This window comes from Pristiophorus japonicus, chromosome 16 (genome assembly GCF_044704955.1).
Source record: "Pristiophorus japonicus isolate sPriJap1 chromosome 16, sPriJap1.hap1, whole genome shotgun sequence".
Taxonomy (NCBI): Eukaryota; Metazoa; Chordata; class Chondrichthyes; family Pristiophoridae; genus Pristiophorus; species Pristiophorus japonicus.
Genome location: NC_091992.1, coordinates 87,892,292 through 87,919,145, shown reverse-complemented (window position 1 = coordinate 87,919,145; position 26,854 = coordinate 87,892,292). Strand labels below are relative to the sequence as shown.

The 26,854-nt window shown below is 44.8% G+C and overlaps 1 protein-coding gene across 1 annotated transcript in view; it reads right to left on the bottom strand.

Annotated features, from left to right (window-relative positions):
- Positions 1 to 9,151, bottom strand: part of LOC139226642 (myosin-4-like) — a 31,924-nt gene extending 22,773 nt beyond the window's left edge. Inside the window, exons 1-9 of the mRNA XM_070857537.1 lie at positions 8,936 to 9,151; positions 8,685 to 8,828; positions 8,447 to 8,603; positions 8,278 to 8,305; positions 5,165 to 5,276; positions 4,957 to 5,049; positions 4,721 to 4,784; positions 4,520 to 4,618; positions 2,047 to 2,150 (exon numbers count right to left, since the gene is read on the bottom strand). Of these exons, the coding sequence (XP_070713638.1) occupies positions 2,047 to 2,150; positions 4,520 to 4,618; positions 4,721 to 4,784; positions 4,957 to 5,049; positions 5,165 to 5,276; positions 8,278 to 8,305; positions 8,447 to 8,603; positions 8,685 to 8,828; positions 8,936 to 9,136 (1,002 nt within the window). The 5' untranslated portion in view covers positions 9,137 to 9,151. The remainder of the gene's footprint in view (positions 1 to 2,046; positions 2,151 to 4,519; positions 4,619 to 4,720; positions 4,785 to 4,956; positions 5,050 to 5,164; positions 5,277 to 8,277; positions 8,306 to 8,446; positions 8,604 to 8,684; positions 8,829 to 8,935) is intronic.
- Between the last annotated feature and the right edge of the window lie 17,703 nt (positions 9,152 to 26,854).

Here is a 26,854-nt window from a genome sequence, read left to right as displayed (position 1 = left end):
CAGTGTGGATAAACACTGCTAGTATCACCTTTCTTAATTACCACTATTTACTTACATTCTAAAGCATCTTCTCTCTAGACGTGTGCACTTTAATTGGAAAAACGGATTATTGGTGCTGGTTGCCTAAATATGTACATGTCTTACGATGCATGAGTCAGGGTAAGAAAATACAAATAAAGATGTACAGCTGTCTGTCCAATTCGCACCCCTTCAACCTTCTCTCAATCATCAGCAAAGTGTGAAAGGGGTCGTCAACAGTGCTATCAAGCAGCACTTACTCCCCAATAGGCTGCTCACTGATGTTCAGTTTGGGTTCCATCAGGACCACTCGGCTCCAGACCTCATTACAGCCTCGGTCCAAATGTGGACAAAGAACTGAATTCCAGAGGTGAGGTGAGAGAGACTGACCTTGAAATCAAGGCAGTACTGACCAGGTATGGCATAAAGGTGCCCTAGTAAAATTAACTTCAGTGGGAACATGGTGAAATACTCTCTACTGGTGGTAATCGTACTGAGCACAAAGGAAGATGGTTATGGTTGTTAGAGGCCATTTATTTCAGCCCCAGGACATCGCTGTAGGAGTTCCACAGGGTAGTGTTCTAGGCCCAACAATCTTCAGCTGCTTCATCAATGATCTACCCTTCATCATAAGGTCAGAAGTGGAGATGTTTGCTGATGATTGCAGAGTGTTCATTTCCATTCACAACTACAGGTTGAACCTCGTTTATCAGGTACCCTTGGAACCTGGCCTGTGCCGGATAAGGGAATTTGCCAGATGAGGGGAGGTCAGTGGCGCGAAGTCGGGATGAGGGGGAGGACGTCGGTGCCGGGCGGGCCCGAAGTGTCGGCAGGCCCTCGGTGGGCCGCGAACGAAGTGTAACGGTGCCGAGTGTTGGTGTTGTCCCAGCGGGCTGAGTGTCGGCAGACCCTCGGGAAAAGTGTCAACGCGATCCCAGCGGGCTGAGTGTCTGCAGACCCTCGGGCCTAGTGTCGGCGCGACCCCAGTAGGCTGAGTGTTGGCACGGGCCGATTGGCAGCGCAGACCCAGCCGGCCGGGTGCCGGCGTGGCCAGAGTGGGTGTCGGCGCGGCCCCAGTGGGCAGAGTGTCGGCGCATCCCGAGCGGCCAAATGTCTGCACGAGCCCAAAGTCGAGGTGGAGGTTGGCCGCGTTCTGCGCATGCACCCCCGACTGCCAGAATCATGCCGGATGAGGGTCGTGCCGGATAAGGATGTCCCAGATAAGGGAGGTCCAACCTCCCTTAATGAAGCAGAATGTCCCTGCATGCAGCAAGACCTGCACAACATTCAGGCTTGGGCTGATAAGTGGCAAATAACATTTGTACCACACAAATGCTACACAATGACTGTCTTCAACAGGAGAGAATCTAACCACCTCCCCTTGGCATTCAACGGCATTGCCATTGTCAAATACCCCATCATCAACATCCTGGGGTCACTATTGACCAGAGATTTAACTGGGCCAGCCACATAAATAATGCTACAAGAGCAGGCCAGAGGCTGGGTATTCTGTGGCAAGTGATGCACCTCCTGATTCCACAAAGCCTTTCCACCATCTACAAGGCACAAGTCAGGAGTGTGCTGGAGAACTCTCCACTTGCCTGGATGAGTGCAGCTCCAAAAATACACGAGAAGCTCAACACCATCCAGGAAAAAGCAGCCTGCTTGATTGGCACCCCAACCACACCTTAAACATTCACTTCTTCCACCACCAGCACACCATGTCTACAGTGCGCACCTTCTCCTAGATGCACTGCAGCAACTTGCCAAGGCATTTTTGACAGCATCTCACAAACCCACAACCTCTGCCACCTAGAATGACAAGGGCAGCAGGTGCATGGCAACACCACCACCTCAAAGTTCCCTTCCAAGTCACACGCCATGCTCACTTGGAAATATATCGTTGTTCCATCATTAACACGGAGACAAAAATGGATTATTGATTATCGCTGCCTAAACCTGTGCATGCTTTACAATGCACAAGTTGGATTAAGAAAATAAAAATAATGTTGTACAGCTGATACTCACATCAGTCGCCATCAATTCTTCTGTATCATCAATGCTCTTGACAGTAATCTCACCCTGACTGATGAATGGATAATCATAGGGGTTGGTGGTAATGAGACAAGATTCTGAGAAAAACAAAATAAATGTTTTGTAGAAAGACTTGAGATTAACGGAATGAAAGGTAGCATAAGTATCACCCAATTTTACAGTTAGTTTTCCCCTCTTCCATTTAGCCAACTTGTCAAATTCAGTTTAATTCAACATTGCTCTGGTAGTTGCTATACTAAGATACCACTGAAAACATTTTAGATACATTCATAAAATGCAAAACAGATATAGTTGAAATGTATGAAAATAACATAGTAAATTATAATGGGTGACATTCGGATTTTATTTCTATAGATCTATTGAAAGGCTGAGATAAAGGTATATTGTAAACATGAATGTATCATAATGGCCTGGATTTTGCGGTGGTAATGATGGCAAAACTGTTAACATTGGATGATGTGCGGTCTCCTGCTCCACAAGTGGAAGATGAGGGATGACCAAAGTGCATCTGTGGCCATGAGTGCCAGATCATGGAACACATCACATCACCCTGCCCACTAAGATCTGTTGCGAGAAGCACCTCATTTCTCCACTTGGCATCTCAGGAGGCCATCAAATGGATAGCCAAACTAGGCATCCCATTATAAGCTTCTCGTCATAGAAAACAACAACCGCTCTGAAACTGCCCGTAACTTCGGGATTTAGACCATGCGCAGATACAGTTGAAATCTTGAAGTAGCGGTCAGTCAGTCCCTGCTCCGCCACAGGCTGTGCTGTGGAACTCCCCATACAATCAGTGAATTCACTTGAAATGAAGAAGCTTCCCATTTCTGCTCTAATATCACTGTCGAACATCCCAGAAAAAGCCATGCCTTGTAGAAAGAGGTGTAACTGGGTTTTAAATGGCACAGTGACTGCTAAACAACCATTGTGGCCCTGAAAAACAAATGTTATATTGGTAGAATGTCAAATTTCTCCATTATCATAAAAGTTACAACATTTTTAAAATAATAAAAACTATGAGCTCAATTTTCCCCAAAGCCTTTTTTGGCATACTTGAAGTGTTACGCCCATTTTTGGGGGTCCTAACTACGCCCAAAAAAATCATCCAACTTTCCCCGTATGAATTTTTCATTTTGGTGCCACCTAGCCTGTCCTTTAGCTTTGGGGGTGGAGCCTAAGATCTGTGCCAAAAAGATCGGGTTGCCAGGGTAACAAGGGACACACTACTGGCTGAGGCTGTAAAGTGAAACATACAACACATTCTGGCCAGCTCACAGCAGCCTGCATAAGCACCATGCATATTGCAGCAGCAATTCATCATTAAATTATTGAAGTGTTGATGCCAAAGGTCTATCCACCTCCCGGTCAGCCCCACCTCGCGCCCACCCCCACCCTCCCCATCCCTCGCCGCCCCGCGCAGTGCCCAGTGCTGCTCCTAATTCTGGCTGAAAGACTTCACTCCCCTCCCGGTGCCACTGCTAGCCCTGGCAGAAGGGCCTCTCCCTCCTGATGCTGGTTGCTGATGCTAGCCCTGGCCAAAGGGCTTCCTCCTGGTGCCGGGTGCCACTCCTAACCTTGACCGAAAGGCTTCCCTCCACTCCCAGTGCTGGGTGCAGCTCTTGACCCTGGCCAAAAGGCTTCCCTCCCCTCCCTTCTCTCCTCTCTCCTCTGCCTGCCCCTCTCCGCTGCTGCTGTCCGGGCCGTGGAACTGCATCTGCTGTGCTGATATTCTTACCTGCGCCAATTTTGTTAACTGCCCAGAAGGTTTTTCCACAGTGGTCACATGCGGCGTCCTAAGAAAAATTGATGTAACTCAGAGCTGGCCAAAGTTGCTTAAATGGCCAGAATTGGTGTGGGTAGCAGGGTACGCCCACAATGAGATAAAAAATATCGTAGCCTAAAAGATTCCTACCAAAATGAATTATGCTAGTGCGGAAACTTTGGGGAAACTTGGAGATTTTAATGTACTCCAAAAAAACAGTGCAAGTCCAAAAAATGGCGCACATAATTGGGGAACATTGAGCCCATTATGTTCGAAATTTGTTTATGATATTGCAGCTTCTACCTTAACCCTATGTGTAGGTCCCAATTTTTATTTTGCTTTCCGAAAAAAAATTTAAAGTGAATGATAAAAGTTGCTTTTTATTTACTGGTTTGCTGTCTGTGAGAATTCTTCAATGTGATTAGCTGCTTAGACACCACTGCTGCTGTATGCTGGATGCCCCCTTTGACAACGCTACAATGAAATTAATGTTGAGAAAGGTAAAGTTTGCGCCACAAAGATCGCAAGACCATTATGGGCAGCATTCTTCGAGGTCAGCAGCAATTGCTGTCGCTTCTCCACTGATCGCAAATTCCAGGCCATTATGTTAGAACTAATGTTCCTGTGTTAGCAGAGAACAAAAAAAAGAAGGTAGCAACATTACAAAACTTCCGTCCTTACCAACAATTTCTGGCTTATGGTTGGTCATCATCTGGTAGAAAATGTGGTAACTCCTTTCAGCTTTCAGCTGGAATGTTACTCTGGATTTTTCCAGTAGATCTGGAGAGACATATACACATACAAATGTAGATTTACTGAAGAACTAGTCGACCTATCAAAAATTTGATTTACGACTGATATTTGCAAATCAATTGCGCTTACAAGTTTCAATATCAGCAGAAGCTAGTTTCCCGGTGGCACCGAAGTGAATTCTGATGAATTTACCCTTGAAATGTAAAGTTTATTCAAGTTTGAGATTTGAAACACAATTTCACAACACGCACACAATATAATTGCATTATTGAAAAATCTTGATTGTTACACTGGATTGTTAATCAATATCGTGCATGCTGTGGCTTGTAATAGATGCAACTGTAGGAAATGTTCAAGAAACTTACGAAGCGAGACGAGTTGTCATTTCTCACTGTTTTGGCATTACCAAAGGCTTCCAGCAACGGGTTAGCCTGGATGATTTGATCCTCCAGGGACCCCTGCAGAAATACTTTTGATTACTATGAGTTGGAGCATTTACCACGCGAAGAAATGAATTACAGCTAAACAAGAAGTTACCACGTTTTATTGTACCCTGTTTAAGTTTTGTCTCACCTTTATCTTCCCAGGTTGATCCTCCTTCTTCTTGTCAGAAGTGCATGCAACTGATGCAAAGTACTGGATGACACGTTTCGTGTTCACAGTCTTTCCAGCACCAGATTCTCCGCTGCAATAGGTGGGAGTAGAAAATGAAGAAATCAACAATTACCGCTCTAATGAAGCAAAATACTGGAGTAAATTACAATTCTATCAGATAACTTGGTCAAAGAGTTAGGTGTTAAGGAGCATCTTAAAGTAAAAGAGAGGTTTAAGGAGGGAATTCCAGAGCTTTGGGCCTCGGCAGCTAAAGCCGCAACCGCCGAGGGTGGAGCGATTTTAAATTGGGGATGCACAAGAGGCCAGATTTGGAGGAGTGCAGAAATCTCAGAGGGTTGTACTGCTGGAGGAGGTTACAGACACAGGGCAGGGCGAGGCCATGGGGGGATTTCAAAACAAGAATGAGAATTTTAAAATGAGTCATTGTTGGAGAGGAGCCACTGTCGGTCAGCAAGCATACTGGTAATGGGTGAACCTGACTTGGTGCGAGTTAGGATATGGCAGCAAAATTTAGGATGAGCTCAAGGGGCTGAAATTGCCATCCGCCGAATTAAATGAGTATTCTCCGCCCCAATCCATGAGGTGGAGAGTGGATGAAATTCGGGACTTCAAAAAAAGAATTCTGTCAGGACGGTGTTGGCGGCAGCTGAGGGGTGGATATCGGTCAGGAGCAGCGTGGAGGGCGGTCGGTCAGTGTGGCGACACTTATGATGTCAGTGCGATGCAGATGTGCCGCGTGGCGGTGACATGTAGCAACAGAAGAAGCTGGTGGACTTCTTCTGGAACAACAGGAAGCACTGGGTCTCTGCCGCGGTCTTAAGTCTCCCGCTTGAGGAGGGCGGTCAGTCGTTGGTGTGCGTCAGCGCCCAGCTCGCGACTTTCCGTCTTCAGACCCTGCAGAGATACCTTTACGTCGAGCCCCCTCCTAGGTGGTGCGCTCTGGCGAGGTATTTCTTCCGCCAGCAGCTCGACCTCAATTATGACACGCAGCTCCTGTTTGTGAACTTGGGGGGTGCCAGGACCGCCCTCCGGGAGCTGCCTGTCTTTTACAGGGAACTCATCAGGGTCTGGAACAAAGTCTCCACCAAGCGCAGCTCTCCGCCGGCTGGAGTGGCGGCCGTCCTGCAGGAGCCGCTGCTCGGGAATCCGTACCTCCACGGCCGAGGCTTCATGTGGCGGTCGGAAGAGAGGGCTGTGGCTGGTGAGGTGACCAGGGTCAGGGACCTGCTCGATGGCGGAGGAGCGGGCTGGATGGCGCCAGACACGCTGGCGCGGCGCCTAAACTCTGCCAACGTCCGCCACGCGGCCGATGCCATCGAGTCGCTAAAAACAGCTCTGGGCCCTGACTCCGTTAGGTGCATCGAGGAGGCTCAAGCACGTGGGGAGATCCCGTCCGAACTGACCCCCGTCCGGACGGAGTTCCTCATCGGCGCCAAACCCCGGAACCTCCCTCGGGGGCCGGCGCCTCACAACTTGAGCCGCCTCGGGGAAATCCCCTCCGTGCCTTTCAGTTCCGCGCGGAGGGGTTTCCTGTACGGGCTGCTCCTGCACACCCTCAACTTTGCCATCCTCGCCGGCCGTCCGGACACGCCATGGCGTACCATCTTGCCGTCCGGAGGAGGCGGGGGTCCCCGATGGAGGGCACTCTACGCAGGGGTCCTCCCACTATTCATCGGGGACTTGGCCTGGAGGGTGGTGCACGGAGCAGTGCCGTGCAACAAATTTTTAAGCCGGTTCACGGACTCCCAGGCCGCCTGCAATTTCTGCGGTCTGGAGGAGTCCGTGTTCCATGTTTTTATGGAGTGCACAAGGTTGCAGCCCCTGTTCCATTATTTGAAGGGGCTGCTCCTGAAATTCTGGCTGCACTTCAGTCCCACTCTCCTGATCTTTGGGCACCCTGTGCGGAGGGGAGCGGGTAGGTCCGAAGGCCTCCTCGTAGGACTGCTCCTGGGCACGGCCAAGGGTGCCATCAGCCGGTCCAGGCAGCGGGCGGTCGAGGGGGTCGTTCAACCTGACTGCCTGCCTCTCTTCCGCTCTTACATCCGGTCCAGGGTGTCCTTGGAGATGGAGCACGCGGTGTCCACCGATACGCTCGCGGCCTTCCGCGAGAGGTGGGCACCGGAGGGACTGGAGTGCATCATCACGCCCGGCAACCAAATTTTAATTTGATTTTACGTTTTAAAGTTTAATTTGTTTTAATTGCCGGTGCTTTTAGTGTCCCCCTCTCCTTTTATAGGGGGCACTGGAAAAAGGAAAAATTTGTAGCAACATCCCTCCCCTTCAGTTAAGTGCGGGGGGGGGGCGTGGCCGCTGCGAGCTCTGCACAATGTTTAGTTGGGTCCACTGGGACACCAGGGAGGGGTTTGGTCAGGCCAGCGACCTGGTACCCAAGTGAAGGTGTCGGTTTGCCTTTGGGTGGCCTGGCCAAACCTGTGGTCACCACTGTTGGGCCAACTTGGGAGTCGATCCACTATTAAAATAAAATGGCGGCTACGGCAGTGCGCCCTCCTCTTTAAGGGGAGATACACCACTCAGCCACTACAGCACCTGCCCAGGAAAGCTGTTGGTGTCACCGAACGGCAGTAAATCCGGTCGCGCGGGGCTATTTCCCACGCGGGGCAAAAAGGGTTTGCTCCCTGTCGGCAAGGGGTCAGCGTGTGCCCGGCGGGATGGAAACATGGGCGGGGTGCTGGCGTACACTGCTAGAAAAATAACGTAGAACAAATTCTCAAATATCAGCACCTCCGCCACGACTGAGATAGTTACCGATCCGTTTCCGCGTTGTTGAGGTGGTAACAGCTCTTTTAAAAAGGGGCAATTTCGACCACCAAATGTATGGAAGGTGAAAAATGGAAGGCCAACCATGAAACCATTTGAATAGTCAAGCCGAGAGGTAACAAAAGCATGGATAGAGGGTTTTTAGCAGTAAATGAGCTGAGGCAGGGTTGGAGATTGGCGATGTTATAGAGGTTCATGTCGGCAGTTTTGGTGGAAATGTGGTCAGAGTGGATTACAATTCTTTCAGATAATAACCAGCATCCAGGGGGATATATTAAACCAGCAACACTTACGTGATCAAGATGGACTGGTTTTCACGATCTGTAAATAAGACGATCACAAGATCAACGTTCAATTCAGACAACAAAGAGAATGTTGCATAACTTTATTCCGTGATTCTGGGTTCAACGAGAATCAAGAATAATTCAGTGCTGGTCAGCAAAAAACTATAATCATACTTACCGGTTGACATGGCCTGATAAGCATTGTCAGAGATGGAGAAGATGTGGGGAGGAGCCTCTTGACGTTTCTTGCCTCTGTAACCAGACACGACCTCGGGATCGTACACTGGCAACCACTTGTAGGGGTTTACAGTGACACAGAACAGCCCAGAGTAGGTCTAAAGTCGGAGAAAGGAATTAAGGTCTATTAATTATTCAATTATCGTTTTCATTTTGCAATCTGAAGCTATTGTACTTACGTAGATCATCCAGGCTGCGTAACGCTCTTTGAGGTTATACAACACAGAGGCTTCATTCAGGTGGGTCATCATGACCATGTCCTCGACTTTATCGAATTTTGGAGGGTTCATTGGGAGGACTAAGTCTTCTTTAACAGTTACGGTCTGAAAAATAATCGACAGACCTATTATGTTATTTAACGATATGTGGCTTTTATGAAGGCAACAAAACTTTTCAGAATTATTTATTTATTTTTAAATTTTCAACTGACCCTCTTGTCCTCGGTTTCCACCGTGGCTTTGCCACCGTCCTTGCTCTTGACGATACCTTTAACGTACAATTCTTTATCGTCGGGGGCATAGCAGGCAGTTTTTGCATCGAATGGTCGATTCTGAGCTTCCACTCTTTCCTTATCAGTCTTACGCAAAAACTGCGCCGCCTTTCCAAACACTGCCATTTCCGCGTCCCCCATGGCGTCGTTTTATTGCTGAAATATGTACATCCATAAAGTGATCCCGAACAAATCCAGCATATTTCAGGGCATTACTTCTTGACACGAATAAATAATTCCTTTGTTTATCAGAAAGCAAGATAGCTCATATTTGAACTTAATTTAATTAGCTATTGCTTTTAGGGGATAAATCAATTAATTCCTGTTGATTTATTTCTGAATTGTGATGATGTCTTGTTTTATTTGATTTGTTTCCATGTTGTAGTAATTCATGACGTATAATTAATGTTATAGCATGTTATTAACCGTTTTTGTATTTTGCGAGGTCCACTAAATAGCATATCCTTTATTATTTAGTGTAAATTTTTTAACTCCAAGTAGTTGATGTTTTTTGCGATTTCACTGACACCAGATTGCAAAATACAGTTTATATGTTCAAGACTATAAGACTGTTTAAATAGCCTTGATGAACCATATACAGGTATTAGTATCACATTCCAGTTAGCTGTTTCTCACATAAAATATATTGTTGGCATTTTCCTAGTAGTCTGTTTTTAAAAAGCTAACAAAAACGTATCTTTGATCTGCCCCACCCATATTACTCCCAAAAGGCCGAACGTGTTCAAACCCAGAGCAATTGTACCGCTTAATTTAATAGAGCTGCAAACAAGGCAATAGTTCGAAATGTTAACATATTTTTTAATGTAATGTTCATTTGCCTAACATGTTTAGAACGCCAATGTGATTTAAACATTGTTCAATGTAAAGTTAATGATATAGACACATTACGTTTCAATTACACTAAATAATATTTATGTGTAAGTGATTTTGATATTGCAGGAAATGATGATTGTCGATGCTGATCCAGCTGCCTGTAGTGCGGTATTGGATAACAACCAGTGGGGCGTCATTACAGTCTAATTAACATGTAATTGAACTTGACGACTTGTGTCTGAAAGATAACCAACATTTACAATCAACTTAATTTCAAACAATGGTTTTAGACTTTTCTGATTTAAGAAATGTAGTTTACATTTGCTTGTCTTAACATCCGTTACCTTAATCAGTCCCAGGCAAGAGAAAATCTTCCACAGCAATTCTAACAAAAGAAAATACATAAATCGATAAATTAATTTTACTTCTTGCATCTGATTTAAATATATCAATTACATTTATGTCCTTTGGCCTTTATTTATTTTGAGATAATTTTCTGGATTGATTTCTCCTGTTATATAATATAAAAGGTTACATAACTTGATGAGGTCCTCACTCCCTCTGCTTCACTGAGAAAAATATCAGTACCCCAATTAAGATGAAGAAAATTAATGAGAAACTTACCCTGATGATTGGACACCAGCAGCTTTCTGTGATCTCGGGACAACTTATATATGAACTCTTTTTTGTGGGCGCAGCAAGTTCAGTTCCTATATTTAGTGTACAACAGCCTGATGATTGCATTAACTGGTATTCTAATATCAGTATATAATTAGAGAAGCAATGTCAGTAATTTGCTTTGGAATTCTTTAGCATTAATCCAGTTGCCATCATGTGTCTCCACATAAGATGAACATCCAAAGCTGACACATGACAAGCCTAGTCTATAAAATCTATACCCACTGAACCTGCAAAAGGAGCTTGTGCTCAACAGGTGGCGCTTTCTTGGTAAGCACACATTGCATTGATAACTTAGAAATCCACCTGCCAAAAAAATACCTTGCTGTTTATACATCCACTCATTCCTTTGTTGCTAATATAGATTTTGGAAGTATGGCCACAACGCCTCAATACATAACATTTAGCTGGAGTTTATTTTTCAATTAAAATGCAAAATGGCTGAGATGGATAATTTTTCTAAAACATTATACAGCAGAAAATGGCATCCTTCTTCCAAGCTCTTGCGTATATTGGCCCAGAAATTGCTGAAAAATAATGGCAAATTAACTTTGCTCGCCATTATTAGTTCACAAAAAATTCAGCAATTTGGAGGCAAAGAAGATACAGAATCACAGAAATGCATGGCTCAGAAGGTGGCCATTCGTCCCTTCTTGCCTGCGCCAGCCAAAAAATAACTATCCAGCCTAATCCCACTTTCCAGCTTTTGATTTGTAGCTCTTTAGGTGATGGCACTTCAAGTGCATATCCAAGTATTTTTTTCAATGCAATGAGGGTTTCTGCCCATATCCCCCTTTCAGGCAGCGAGTTCCAGAGGAGTTAAATGGAAAGTTGGCCTTTATTGCAAGGGAGATGCAGTATAAAAGTAGTGAAGTCTTGCTACGGCTGCACAAGGGTGTTGATGAGACCACACCTGGAGTACTGCATACAGTTTTGGTCTCCTTATTTAAAGAGGGATATACTTGATTTAGAGGCAGTTCAGCGAAGGTTCACGCGGTTGATTCCTGAGATGAAGGGGTTGTCTTATGAAGAAAGGTTGAGCAGGTTGGGAGTATACTCATTGGAGTTTAGAAGAATGAACGGTGATCTTATTGAAACGTATAAAATTCTGAGGTGGCTGGACAGGGTAGTTGCAGAGAGGATGTTTCTCCTCGTGGGGGAATCGAGAACTGGGGGCATAGATTCAGAAAAAGAGGTTGCACATTTAAAATAGAGATGAGGAGGAATTTCTTCTCTCAAAAGAGTCATGAATTTTTGGAATTCTCTACCCCAGAGATCTGTTGAGGTTGGGTTATTGAATATACAAAGTCAGATTTTTGAACGATAGGGGAGTCAAGGGTTATGGGCAGTGGGCTGAAAAGTGGAGTTGAGGCCAAGATCAGATCAGCCATGATCTTATTGAATGGCGGAGCAGGCTTGAGGGGCCAAATGGCCTACTACTATTTCTTATGTTATGAAAAAATCCTCCCCTACTCCCCACTAATCCTTCTACCAATTACTTTAAATTTATGGCACCTGGTTATTGACCTCTGCTAAGGGAAATAGCACCTTCCTATCCACTATATTCATAATTTTATACACAAAATTAAGTCTCATCTCGGCATCCTCTGTTCCAAACAAAACAACCCTAGCCTATCCAATCTTTTCTTATAGCTAAAATTCTCCAGTCCTGACAACATCCTCGTTAATCTTCTCTGTAGCTTCTCTATTGCAATCACATATTTCCTATAATGCGGTGACCTGAATTGTATGCAGTACTAAAGCTGCGGCCTAACTAGTGTTTTATACATTTCAATCATAACCTCCCTATTATATTCGATGCACCTTTTCTATCAGTCATCATACCTTCAAAGATATGTGGACATGCACTCAAAGGTCCCTCTGTTTCTCTACACATCTCCGTATCCTACCATTTATTGTGTATTCCCTTGTCTTGTTAGCACTGCCCAAATGCATTACCTCACACTTCTCCAGATTGAATTCCACTTGCCATTTTTCTGCCCACCTGACCAGTCCATTGATATCCTCCTGCACTCTACAGCTTTCTTCCTCACTATCAACCACACGGCCAGTTTTTATACCATTGGCAAACTTCTTATCCATCCCCCCCTACATTGAAGTCTAAATCTTTGATACATAACACAAAAAGCAAGGAACCTAGTACTGAACCCTGCAAAACCCCACTGGAAACAGCCTTCCAGTCATAAAAACACCCATCGACCATGACTCTTTGCTTCCTGTCACTGAGCCAATTTTGGATCCAACTTGCCACTTTCCCTTGGATCGCATGCACTTTCACTTTTCTGACCAGTCTGCTATGTGGGACCTTGTCAAAAGCCTTGCTCAAATCCATGTAGGCTGCATCAAATGTGCAACCCTCTTGACCCTGCTTCATACTTTCTCATAAAATGTAATCAAGTTAGTCAGACACTACCTTCCCTGAACAAATACATGCTGACTGTATTTGATTAATCCGTGACTTTCTAAAAGATGATTAATACTGTCCCTCAGAATTTTTTCCAATAATTTGCATATCAATTTGTCCCCTCTCGTATTGGGCTTGCTACGTACTGGCTAAAAAAGTTTTCCTGAATGCATTTTAAGAATTCTGCGCCCTCTATACCTTTTGCACCAATTCTATCCCAACTAATATTAGGGTAGTTGAAATCCCCCACTAACACTTCCCCATTGTTTTAGCACCTCTTAGAAATTTGCCTAGAATTTCGCTCTTCTATCTCCCGCTGACTGTTTGCCATCTATAATACACTCCCAGCAGTGGGATTGCCCCTTTTTTGTTCTTCAGTTCAACACATATGGCCTCATTTGATGATCCTTGTAATATATCATCCCTCCTCATGGCTGTAATTGTTTCTTTAACCAGTATTGTGACATCATTCCCTCCTTTTTTATCCCCCCCTCTATCTCGTCTGAAAACTCTGTAACCAGGAATGTTGAGCTGCCATTCCTGCCCTTCTTTCAGCCATGTTTCAGTAATAGCTATGATATCATACTTCTATGTGTGTACCTGTGCCCTCAGCACATCTGACTTATTCACTAGAATCCTTGCATTGAAGTATATACCATTAAGCATTGGCACCCCCTTTATTGTCTATTTTATTGCCTTTGTTTCCTCTGCCTTCCAAACTCAGTTATGAATTTTCTGCCTTCCATTTCCATCTTTGCCTCTCTCCATTCTGAGTCTGTGTTCTGGTTCCCATCCCCCAGCCAAGCTAATTTAAACCCTCCCCAATATACGTCATGAGTTCCAATTCTCCACCAATTGCTGGACGATTTGCCTCCACCATTGGCCTCAATAAAACAAAAAAAATTATGACCATGCCCTAAGCCTCCCATTGAAATGAATTGCTTGTGGGGGAGTCCAAAACTAGCACTCATAATAGATATGAGATAGTCATTAATAAATTCAACAGAGAATTAAGGAGAAACATCTTTACACAGAGAATGGTTAGAATGTGGAACATGGACTGGTTGAAGCTGTTAGTGTAGGTGCATTTTAGGAAATGTTAGATCAGTATATCAGGAAGAAAGGAATAAAAGGTTCTGCTGATAAGGTTTGACGAAGTCGGCTTGGAGGAGGCTCATGTGCAGCATAAACACCGCCATAGGTTTTGATCTTCCAGAATTCCCTAGATTCTAGAACAGTACCTATGGATTGGAAGTAGAAAATGTAACCCCGCTGTTCAAGAAATTAGGGAGAGAAAAAACAGAGAACTGTCGCCCAGTACGCCTGACATCAGTAGTAGGGAAACAGCTATAATCTATTATTAAGAGTCTGGTAACAGGATACTTGGAAAATCACGTTATGATTAGACAGAGTCAATGCGGTTTTAAGAAAGGGAAATCATGTTTGACAATTCCATTAGAGATTTTTGAGGGTGTATCTAGCAGTGTAGATAAGGGAAAACCATTAGAAGTAGCATTTTTGGATTTTAAGAAGGCATTCGATAAGATGCCGCACAATTGGTTGTTGCACAAGATTAGGGCTCATGGGATTGGGGTAATATATTAGCATAGATTGAGGATTGGTTAATGGACAGAAAACAGAGAGTAGGAATAAATGGGTAATTTTCAGGATGGCAGGGTGTAACAAGTGAAGTGTCGCAAGGTCAGTGCTATTTACAATCTATCAATGACTTCGATGAGGGGACCAAGTGTAATATAGCCAAGTTTGCTGATGATACAAAGTTAGGTGGGAAAGTAAGCTATGAGGAGGACATAAAGAGACTGCAAAGGATTATAGATCGATTAAGTGAATGGGCAAGAATGTGGCAGATGGAGTATAATGTGGGGAAGTGTGAAATTATTCAATTTGGTAGGAAAAATAGAAAGGCAGAATATTTTTTAAAAGGTAAGAGATTTGTAAATGTTGGGATTCAGAGTGATTGGGTGTCCTTGTAGATGAATTACAGAATGTTAATATACAGGTACAGCAAGCAATTAGGAAAGCAAATGATATGTTAGCCTTAATTGCAAGAGGGTTGGGTTATAAGATTAAGGAAGTTTTATATAGGACTTTGGTGAGACCACACCTGGAGTGCTGTGTACAGTTTTGGTCTCCTTGCCTAAGGAAGGATATACTTGTCTTAGCGGAAGTGCAGCTAAGTTTCACTTGATTGATTCATGAGATGAGAAGGCTGTCCTATGAGGAGAAATTGAGTAGAATGGGCCTGCATTCTCTGGAGTTTAGAATAATGAGAGGTCATCTCATTGAAATGTGTACAATTCTTAAAGGGCTTGACAGAGTATATGTGGAGAGGCTGTTTCCCCTGGAGAGTCTAGAACCAGGGGGTAATAGTCTCAGAATAAGGGGTTGGCCATTTAGGACTGAGATGAGGAGAAATTTCTTCACTCAGAGGGTTAGGAATCTTTGGAATTCTCTACCCCAGAGGGCTGTGGATGCACAGTCATTGAGTACACTCAAGACTGAGATCGTTAAATTTTTGGACACAAAGGGAATCAAGGCATATGGGGACAGGGCGGAAGAATGGAGTTGATGTAAAACTTCAGCCATGAGCTCATTGAATTGTGGAGCAGGCTCGAGGGATTGTATGCCTACCGCTGTTCCTATTTTTTATGTTCTTGTAAACTAGATGCGCCGAATGGCCTATTTCTGTGCTGTACCACCTTTGTAATTCTGCGAAACTGCATTTCATGATAGTGCTGGTTTTATGCCATTAATGCAAATTAATCTCGTTGCAGCCATTAATGGCTGGTTATTCATGTAAAGATGCTGTTAATGACGTGATTTATAATCCTGACATGACGCTCAACATTGGAGGCCCAGTTAGGAAACAATGAAGCTGTGGTTTCTCACTGCAGCAGAAAATGAATTGTACCTATAGGTTTTTAAAACTTTTTACCTGTCTTTGCTGTATTTTTGTTGCAGTCTTATCATCCACACTCCTGTTATTGTTGGAAGGCAATCATTTTCAGGATGCAAAGCTTTTTTGACACTCAAAAATGCAAATTAGATAGATTTTGTTCTGAAAATAATTTTGGGATAAACTCTAAGAATAATTTGAGACACGATGTCGTAAGTGTACCATGCTTTGGAGGAAACGGGTTGACTTGGAACCTATGGTTCCCAAAGTTCACCACCACTGGGTTTTCCTCATGCCATTTCTAGGTCTGCTGTAGTCTAATTGATAGAGCTTGATTGCTATGGTTTGTTAACAACTCCATTATCATTGTATCATGTGACTACAAGCATGGTGGAAGCCGAACTAGCGGAACCTTGGTCTTCTTTCGTCTAGTAATTTCTATGTTCCTATGAAAGCAGTTTCACTGTTCCTGATCGTGATGGACGGGCCTGCTGGTTCTTTACTTCATGGGTCAAAAGTGTCTGTAAATTTTGCAGAACTACCCTGCTATTCACTCATTAATTTCCCAAAGTTCAATACAGCAATTCCCAAACACAACTGGGTTACAATGTCCTCTTCTTCTGCTTGTTCTTTTAAGTTTTTTTTTCATTTTTCCTTTCTGTCTCTTTTGTGTGTCTCTCTCTTAATTAACTCTCTTTCCCTTTCTTTATTTCTCCCTCTGTATCTAATTTCACTTTAATTCATCCTATTTCCTGCCCCTTCATTGGCTCTTTTTCTTTTTCCTATTCTGTAATTGTTTTAAAGAAAGAAAGACTTGGATTTTTATAACGCCTTTCACGACCGCAGGTCTCAAAGCGCTTTACAGCTAATGAAGTGTAGTCACTGTAATAAGGTAGGAAATGCGGCATCCAATGTGTACACAAGCAAGCTCCCACAAACAGCAATGTGATAATGACCAAATAACCTGTTTTTTTGTGATGTTGATTGAGGGATAAATATTGGCTAGGACACCGGGGGATAACTCTCCTGCTTTTCGAAATATTGCCATGGGATCTTTTGCGTCCACTTAAGAGAACAGATGGGGTATCGGTTTAACATCTCATTGAAAAGACGGCAGCTCCAACAGTGCAGTACTTCCTCAGCACTGCACTGGAGTGTCATCCTAGATTTTTTTGTGCTCAAGTCCCTGGAGTGGGACTTCAAACTACAACCTTCTGACTCGGAGTTGAGAGTGCTACCCACTGAGCCACAGCTGAGACTAAAAGAGATTAAAGGTTAAGACGGTAAGCCATTAGGCACAATGTACATGTGGTCTCAGACACGACCTTCACATTGCTGCACCGTGATCAATTTGCAATTCCAGAAATTTACAGTGCAAATATAGTGCGATCTGAAGGATGAGGTTAAAAAGTCCAATTAACGCCCCACTTGCGGTGAATTGCACTTTCGAGCAATTTCTGGCCAAATATCATACAATCACATTTTCATCGCTCCCAAAGAACTGAAATGGCTCCAATCATAGTCATGAATGATATCCTGTGACTGTGACCATTGTGCACTATCCCTCCTCGTCCTTCTTGACCTCTCTACAGCCTTTTACATGTTTGACCATAACATCACCCTCCAACGACTCTCATCCATTGTCCAGCTGAGTGGATATCCTTCGCATGGTTCTACAGGGAACTGATATAGGGTAGATAGAGAAAATACTATTTCTGCTGGTTGGAATTCTAGAACTAGGGGACACAGCCTAAAAATTTGAGCCTGGCCTTTCAGGAGTGAAGTTAGGAAACACTTCTACATATAAAAGGTGGGAGAAGTTTTGAACTAATTTCCACAAACTGCAGTTGATGCAAACTGCAGTTGTTAACTTTAAATCTGAGATTGATAGATTTTAGTTAAACAAAGGTATTAAGGGAAATTGGGCAAAGGCAGGTATAGGGAGAGAGGTCATAGATCTGCCATGATCTCATTGAATGGCAGAACAGGCTCGAGGGGCTAAATAACCTGCTTTATGTTTCTATGTTCCACGCTTATCAATCAAATCATAGTCAGAGTATCCCCAACAATGCCTGTTCTTCCTGCACCATTACCTCTGCAGTTCCCCAAGGGATCTATCCATGGTCCCCTCCTCTTCCTCATCTACATGCTTCGCTCGGCAGCATCATCCAAAGGCATGGCATCAGGTTTTACATACATGTTAATGACACTCAGACCTTCTTCTGCACCATTTCTATCAACCCCTCAACTGCCTCTGTGTAATCAGCCTGCTTGTTCGACATCCATGACTGAATAAGCCAGAATTTCCTCCAGTTAAATATTGGGAAGACTGAAGCCATTGTCTTCGGCCCCCATCACAAACGCCGAACCTTCAGTAGCAATTCCATCCTGCTCCCCAGCCACTGTTTCAAGTTGAATCTGATTGTTGGCAACCTTGGTGTCCTATTTGCTTTGAAGTAAGCGATCTACCCCTTATCCTCTCCATCACAAAGACAACCTACTTCTACCTCCCTAACATTACGCATCTCTGCGCCTTTGCATCAGCTAATCTGCTAATGGAAACCCCATCCATGTCTTCATTATCTCCAGTAAGATATTGCAATTCTCATCCTCCACCAGCCCTACAATCCTCTGAGAATTTGCAGTCCTCCAATACTGGCCTCTTGTTAATACCTATTCCCTTCAACCCAACATTGAAAGCTGTGCCATCAGCCATCTGGACCCTAATCTCTGGAATTCCCTCCCTAAGCCTCTCCATGTCTCTACCTCTCTCTACTCCTTTAAGATCCTCCTTACAAGCTATCTTTTTGACCAAGTTTTTAGTCACCTCTCCTAATATTTCCTTATTTCACTTTGTGTCAATTTTTGTCTGATTATGCTTCTGTGATTGTAGGATGGTTTTTTACATTAAAGGTACTATACAATTACAAGTGATTGTTATATAGCAAGCTTTCAATGATACTTAATTCTTCTTTAATAAAATTGTTGGAAAACTTTATACAAGCAATGAATGTAATTCTAAAAGTGAATCATTGGGCCAGATTTTGCGGTAGAAATAACAGTGAGTCTAACAATGCTTACCTTATTAATGTGTAAATCGGACAGCAACTTCCAGTGCCTGCACATGCTCAGATAAATGTGGAAATCAAGATGTTGCAGTCCGAGATGCCCTGCTCCTCCAATAGCTGTGCAAGAATGGTATCTCGCCAAGAGACACGCCATTGAAATACATGGAATGATGTGAAGTAGCTGTACTTGCCTAATATGCTGGACTTGCAGCACATAAATCTAGGCTGACACTCCAGTACAGTGCTGAGGGAATGCTGCACTGTCAGAGGTGCCGTCTTTCGAATGAGACGTTAAACCAAGGTTCCGCCCGCTCTCTGAGATGGACATAAAAGATCCCATAGCGCTATTTCGAAGAAGAGCAGAGGAGTTATCCCCGATGTCTTGGCCAATATTCATTACTCAATCAACAAAACAAAAACAGATTATCTGGCCATTATCACATTGCTGTTTGTGGGAGCTTGCTATGCGCAAATTGGCTGCTGCGTTTTCTACATTACAATAATGACTATACTCCAAAAGTACTTCATTGGCTGTAAAGTGCTTTGAGATGTCCAGTGGTCATGAAAAGCACTATATAAATGCACGTCAGCGTCAGCATGGATTTATGAAGGGGAAGTCATGTTTGACAAATTTGCTGAAATTCTTTGAGGATGTAACGAACAGGGTGTATAAAGGAGAACCCGTGGATGTGGTGTTTTTGGACTTCCAGAAGGCATTTGACAAGGTGCCACATAAAAGGTTATTGCACAAGATAAAAGTTCACGGGGTTGGGGGTAATATATTAGCATGGATAGAGGATTGGCTAACTAACAGAAAACAGAAAGTCGGGATAAATGGTTCATTCTCGGGTTGGCAACCAGTAACTAGTGGGTGCCACAGGGATGAGTGCTGGGACCCCAACTATTTACAATCTATATCAATGACTTAGAAGAAGGGACCGAGTATAATGCAGCCAAGTTTGCTGACGATACAAAGATGGGAGGAAAAGCAATGTGTGAGGAGGACACAAATAATCTGCAAAAGGACGTAGACAGGCTAAGTGAGTGGGCAAAGTGGGCTACAATGTTGAAAAGTGTGAGGTCATGCACTTTGGCAAAAAAAGTCAAAGAGCAATTTATTATTTAAATGGAGAAAGATTGCAAAGTGCTGCAGTACAGCGGGACCTGGTGTGCATGAAACACAAAATGATAGTATGCAGGTACAGCAAGTGATCAGGAAGGCCAATGGAATCTTTGCCTTTAACGCAAAGGCATTGGAGTATAGAAGCAGGGAAGTCTTGCTACAGTTATACAGGGTACGGGTGAGGCCACATCTGGAATACTGCGTGCAGTTTTGGTTTCCATATTTCCAAAAGGATATACTTGCTTTGGAGGCAGTTCAGAGAAGGTTCACTTGGTTGATACTGGAGATGAGCAGATTGACTTATGAGGAAAGGTTGAGTACGTTGGGCCTCTACTCATTGGAATTCAGAAGAATCTTATCGAAATGTATAAGATTATGAGGGGGCTTGACAAGGTGGATGCAGAGAGGATGTTTCCACTGATAGGGGAGACTAGCACTAGAGGGCATAATCTTAGAATGAGGGGCCGCCCATTTAAAACTGAGATGCGAAATTTCTTCTCTCAGAGGGTTGTGAATCTGTGGAATTCGCTGCCTCAGAGAGCTGTGGAAGCTGGGACATTGAATAAATTTAAGACAGAAAAAGATAGTTTCTTAAATGATATGGGAATAAGGGGTTATAGGGAGCGGGCAGGGAAGTGAACCTGAGTCCAAGATCAGATCAGCTATGATCGTATTAAATGGCGGAACAGGCTCGAGGGGCTGTATGGCCTACTCCTGCGACTATTTCTTATGTTCTTAAGTCATTTTTTTCTTTATATACATATACTAAACTTACCAGAAAAAGGAAGGGCTTGTCGATTCCTGTGTAAGTAAATTTTTAATGGCTGATAAGTCTTAATTACTGCCAAACAACCTTGCTGGCACTGAAAATTAACTTTTACAAGTGTGGAATCTAATTCTTTCAGATTTTAATTATTTTTGGAGATTTAAAAAGATAAAACAATTGAAATAAGCTTTTTTTTTTGTTCAGTTCCCTGAATTGCCACTGTACTCTCACTTTGCTTTCACCGGCGGGTCCAGGAAGCCCAAGAAAACCGTGGACTCACTGTGAAAGTTAAAAAATCTGTTAAAGAAATTGTTAACTACCTCTTAATTGATTTAAATTGGTAACCTGCCTCTCCCGAGGGATTTATCACACGCTGCCAAACGAGTTCTAGTGAAATCCGAGTCAGCGGGTTGGAGACGATTTTCTGATGTGCTGTCAATTTCAAGCGTATTGTGCAACTTACCCACTCCCAAACCCGCTCACTCTTTGATGTTAAAATTCCTCCCATATGTGTAAATCTTGCGCATTTCCTGTGTTGCTGCCAGTCCTCACAGAGGAGCACCATTTGAGGAGATTGGGGCTCATTAGTGAGGCACTGGGTAAAAAATGAAAACCAATTTTATAATGCTCCTGTAAAGCTGTAGAACTGCGTGGCCGCACAGTGATCTAGAGGTCCCATACAGGCTGTTCAACGGATTTACCATTGACGAGAAATTGAATTGGCTGTGTAGCCCGTTAAAAGGACCGCGCACCCAAAACAAATTAGTGGGAACGTCGCTATTGGATCAGTTTTGCTGTTAACCATTCAGACTGCACTGATAGACACCACAACCATAAATTTCAATGCCACAGGATCAGTGAGTTTTCACATGCACCAATCAAGCAGGTGAAAGAAGCTCTATTTCAGAATAAGAAGTCCCACATCAACTTTCGATTGGACAGCACTGGAGAGACAGATACATTTCTACATGCCCTGGAGTAAAAGGCATTACAGACTGCACAGATGCATCACTTTGAGCATCTGGACACCGTCGCCCACTCTACATAAACAGGAAGGACTACCGCTTGTTAAATGTGTACATGGTCAGAAACCACTCCACACAAATAATGCACATAAATTCACATTTCCAGAACAGCTCATAATTCCTACATCCTGAATCATTCAAGCTTGCTGGCTTCTTTGAAAGAGAAGGAAGATTGCAGTTATCCTCAGCAACTGCTGTTCATGACACCTATAAGCCACTTCTGCAGACCAATAGTCTTCTGGCTTTCTCAGATTTTCACATCCCTTAGGAGAAAATTGCAATACGACTTCAAGCAGATGACCGCCCACAAAGGAGACTTATTATATCATTTTGCACTTTATCTGATAGAGCTGACTTTTCCCCCAAGCAGCTTGCCAAGTGTCACATTTTAAAAATCCTCCTCATTTTAGGCAGCATCCAAAATTTGCCTGAAATGATGCAGACATCTATTTGCTTTAGTATAATAGGTTAACTCCAGTTACTGCAGCAGGTTCCAACTCCAAATGTGCTGTTAGGCCACGATTCCTACTCTGCCACAGCTGTGAGTAATTGAACCTGGAGGTGACAACGGTACTTATGAAGGTCTCAGTGGTAGATCGACTGAGGCGGAGCTGGAGATTGGCGATGTCACAGAGGTGGAAGTAGGCAGTCTTATTGATGGCAGGATATGGAGTTGGAAACTCACCTCGTCCCTGTATAACTGCAGTAAGACCTCCCTACTCCTATACTCAAATCCTCTCGCTATGAAGGCCAACATGCCATTTGCCTTTTTCACTGCCTGCTGTTCCTGCATGCCAACTTTCAATGAATGATGTACCATGACATCCAGGTCTCATTGCACCTCCCCTTTTCCTAATCTGTCACTATTCAGATAATATTCTGCCTTCCTATTTTTGCCACCAAAGTGGATTACATTCAATTCCTTCGTCTAAATCATTAACGTATATTGTAATTAGTTTGGGTCCATCTTCAATTGCTTTATCAATGACCTTCCCTCCATCATAAGGTCAGAAGTGGGGATGTTCGCTGATGATTGCTCAGTGTTCCGTTCCATTCACAACTCCTCAGAAAATGAAGCAGTCTGTGCCCGCATGCAGCAAGATCTCGACGACATTCTGGCTTGGGCTGATAAGTGGCAAGTAACATTCGCGCCACACAAGTGCCAGGCAATGACCATCTCCAACAAGCGAGAGTCTAACCACCTCCCTTTGATATTCAATGGCATTATCATCGTCGAATCCCCCACCATCAACATCAAGGAGGTCACCATTAACCATAAACTTAACTGAACCAGACACATAAATACTGTGGCAAAAAGAGCAGGTCAGAGGCTGGGTATTCTAAGGCAAGAATTTCACTTCCTGACTCCCAAAGCCATTCCACCAACTATAAGGCAGAAGTCAGGAGTGTGATCATGGAATCATAGAATCATAGAAATTTGAAGCATGGAAGGAGGCTCATCGTGTCCGCACCGGCCGAACAAGAGCTATTCGGCCTAATCCCACTTTTAAGTTCTTGTTCCGTAGCCCTGTAGGTTACGGCACTTTAAATGCACATCCAAGTATCTTTTAAGTGTGGTGAGGGTTCCTGGCTCTACCACCCTTTCAGGCAGTGAGGTCCAGATACCTACCACCCTCTGGATGAAGAAATTTTCCCTCCTATCTCCTCTAAACCTCCCCGCAATTACTTTAAATCTATGCCCCCTGATTGTTGACCCCTCTGCCAAGGGAAACATGTCCTTCCTATTCACTCCATCCAGGCCCCTCATAATTTTATACACCTCAATCAGGTCTCCCCTTAGCCTCCTCTGTTCCAAAGAAAACAGACCCAGCATCTCCAATCTTTCCTCATAGCCAAAATTCTCCAGTCCAGGCAACATTCTTGTAAATCTCCTCTGCACCCTTTCCAGTGCAATCACATCTTTCCTGTAATGTGGTGACCAGAACTGCACACAGTATTCCACCTGAGGCCTAACCAGCGTTTTATACAGTTCAAGCATAACCTTCCTGCTCTTGTATTCCATGCCTCGACTAATAAAGGCAAGTAATCCATATGTCTTCTTAACTACCTTCACTATCTGGCCTGCTACCTTCAGGGATCTGTGGACCTGCACTCCAAGGTCCCTTTGATCCTCTACACTTTTCAGTGTTGTACCATTTAATGGGCTAGATTTTACACTTTTGTTCATATCGCCCAAAAATGGGCGTGGGTGGTAAAAATGGGTTTTCAGATTGCCGGGTTCTCGCCCATTCTCAAAGCGCCCAATCTCCATTTTTGAAATTCAGCGTTACCGCGAGCGATATGAAATGGGCGGTAACGTTAAATCTCTCTGACCTTCTGCCGTAAAGTGTCGCCGTCCTTAGCAACAGCATGGAAACGCTCTATTCCTGCAATTTAGGTGGTCAAGGATCATCATGACATGCGTAGAAGAGGAGACAGAGAGAGAGGGAGCTGGGAGGGACTGGAAGCTTGTGTGTCTGTGGTGTGTGCTTTTTTGGCTGTTGTGGGAGGCACGAGGGAGATTCACCAGCAGCAAAAAGCCTACTAAGCACCAAGAACATAGTTGGCACCGAGTTTTTGTCAAACAAATAAGATATAACATGGACGACATGGTGGAGGATCTGGAGCTGGTAGCCAGGAACACTGGTGGCAGAGGGCTCCCAGTGGTCCCGGAGCGCGGCACTGCACCCCAAAGTGCTGCCCCCCCATTGCCAACCACACATGAGAGCCAGGAGCAACATCTTGCTTCAGGCTCGGAGCATGTTCCCACCTCGGGACCATCCTCTCCCGTATCCATCCAAGCAGCGGTTTGGCCGCCATCACCCCCACCCAATGAAACATCGCCTGAGGAGCTCCTCGGCCAGGCGGCTTGGAGTCAGGAGGGGAAGGAGAAGGGGTAGAGGTGGAGAGGAGAAGCTGGGGGTGGGGGTGGGGGTTATTTTTTACAGAAATACTGATGATTTTAGAGAAATGTTTGGTTTAAATGTTTTTTATTTAACAAAACCTTGTTGCGCATTGGCTCAGATAGCTGCACCTTTACACGCTGGTGATCCCTTAACATTAAAGGATATAATGACACTTAACTTAAACTTAAACTTTAACTGTCACATAGAAACATAGAAACATAGAAAATAGGTGCAGGAGTAGGCCATTCGGCCCTTCGAGCCTGCACCGCCATTCAACAAGATCATGGCTGATCACCCATCCCAGCAGCCGCCCCCTCCACACCCCCCGACCCTCCCCAGCCACAAGGACCACATCCAACTCCCTCCCAAACACATCCAATGAACTGGCATCAAAAACTCTCTGCGGCAGGGAACCCCACAGGCCAACAACTCCCCGAGTGAAGAAGTCTCTCCCCGAGTGAAGAAGTCTCTCCCCATCCCAGCCTCAAACAGCCCACCCCCCATCCCAAGACCGTGCCCCCCCCCCACCGGCTCCGGACCCACCGAACACCGGGAACACTCCCCCAGGCACCCAACCCACCCCGTCCCATCAGAATCCTTCCCAAATGCCGAACACCCCCGGATGTCGAGCCCCCAGCCACCCCGGAGCCACGTCCCCGCGACGCCAACCACACCACATCCACCAACCGCCATCTGCGTAGTCAACCCGTCCACCCCACTCTGAACACTCCCTGCACCGAGGCACAGAGCCCCCAGGCCCGCCCCTCTAACACACTTCGCCCCCCCCTCTCCAGACCTCCGCTGCAATGTGGCCCCTCCCGTCCCCCGCCCTGGGTTTCTCCGCCCTCCACCTCCACCACTCTCCCCTCCATCCCCCGCCCCCATCTCCCCTCCACTTCCCTCTGCCTCCCCGCACAGGCTCCCATCTTGGGGGCGGTAACCTTCTGGGGCCTGGAATTTTAGCCCCCAGCGTGGAAGTCCTGCTCCCGCCACAGAATTGGCCTTACCACCCCTCAATGGAAGCAGAGTGCAATTTCCCAACTCCACTTCCTTTGGGGGCAGTTACCGGGGCACGACTGGATGTTCCTGTGACAGTTTGAACTGGTGCTCTCCACTCTCTGTCTTGTGACAGTCACCTAGGTGATGCCCACCATTAATGTATGATCTACACACCCAGCAGTGTGTCAGCCTTGTAAATACCACCAATGTTTCTATAAACTTCTTCACCCAGAGAGTAGTGAACCTGTGGAATTCTCTACCACAGAAAGTAGTTGAGGCCAATTCACTAAATATATTCAAAAGGGAGTTAGATGAAGTCCTTACTACTCGGGGGATCAAGGGTTATGGCGAGAAAGCAGGAAGGGGGTACTGAAGTTTCATGTTCAGCCATGAACTCATTGAATGGTGGTGCAGGCTAGAAGGGCTGAATGGCCTGCTCCTGCACCTATTTTCTATGTTTCTATGTTTCTATGTTCTTTCAGGCAAAGTGCTCATTAATGAGCTCCTGATGTAAGGCTCTTGCATCTATCATGCCACCATGGGTCCTTTCATGCGGTCTGCAGGTGGGTGGGTGCATGACTTAAGCGTCAGCCTGATTGGCTGAGCTGATGTCAACGTCCACTTCCTCATCCTCCTCTTCTCCTCTGTGGTGAGGTGGACTGTCAGCCTCTTCAGCCAATTCTTGTCCCCTTCTGATAGCCAAGTTGTGCAGCATGGAGCACACCACCACGAATTGAGCTACCTGCTCAGGGTGGTATTGGAGCTCGCCTCCTGAGTGGTCCAGGTATCTAAATCGCTGTGTAAGCACTCCAATGGTTTTCTCCACGATAATGCGAGTGGCTCTGTGGCTCTCGTTGTATCGTCTCTTGGCTTCGGTGTGGGTGTCACGCAGGGGGGTCATCAACCAGGTGGCGAGGCCATATCCTTTATCACCAAGCATCCAGCATTGACCTTGTGGCTGATTGTTAAACAAGTCAGATACAGTGCTCTCACGCAGGATGTGAGCATCATGGATACTGCCTGAAAATTGAGCATTCACTGCTAGTATAATTTGCTGGTGGTCGACAACGAGTTGGACATTCAGGGAGTGGAATCCCTTGTTGTTCCTGAAAACCTCT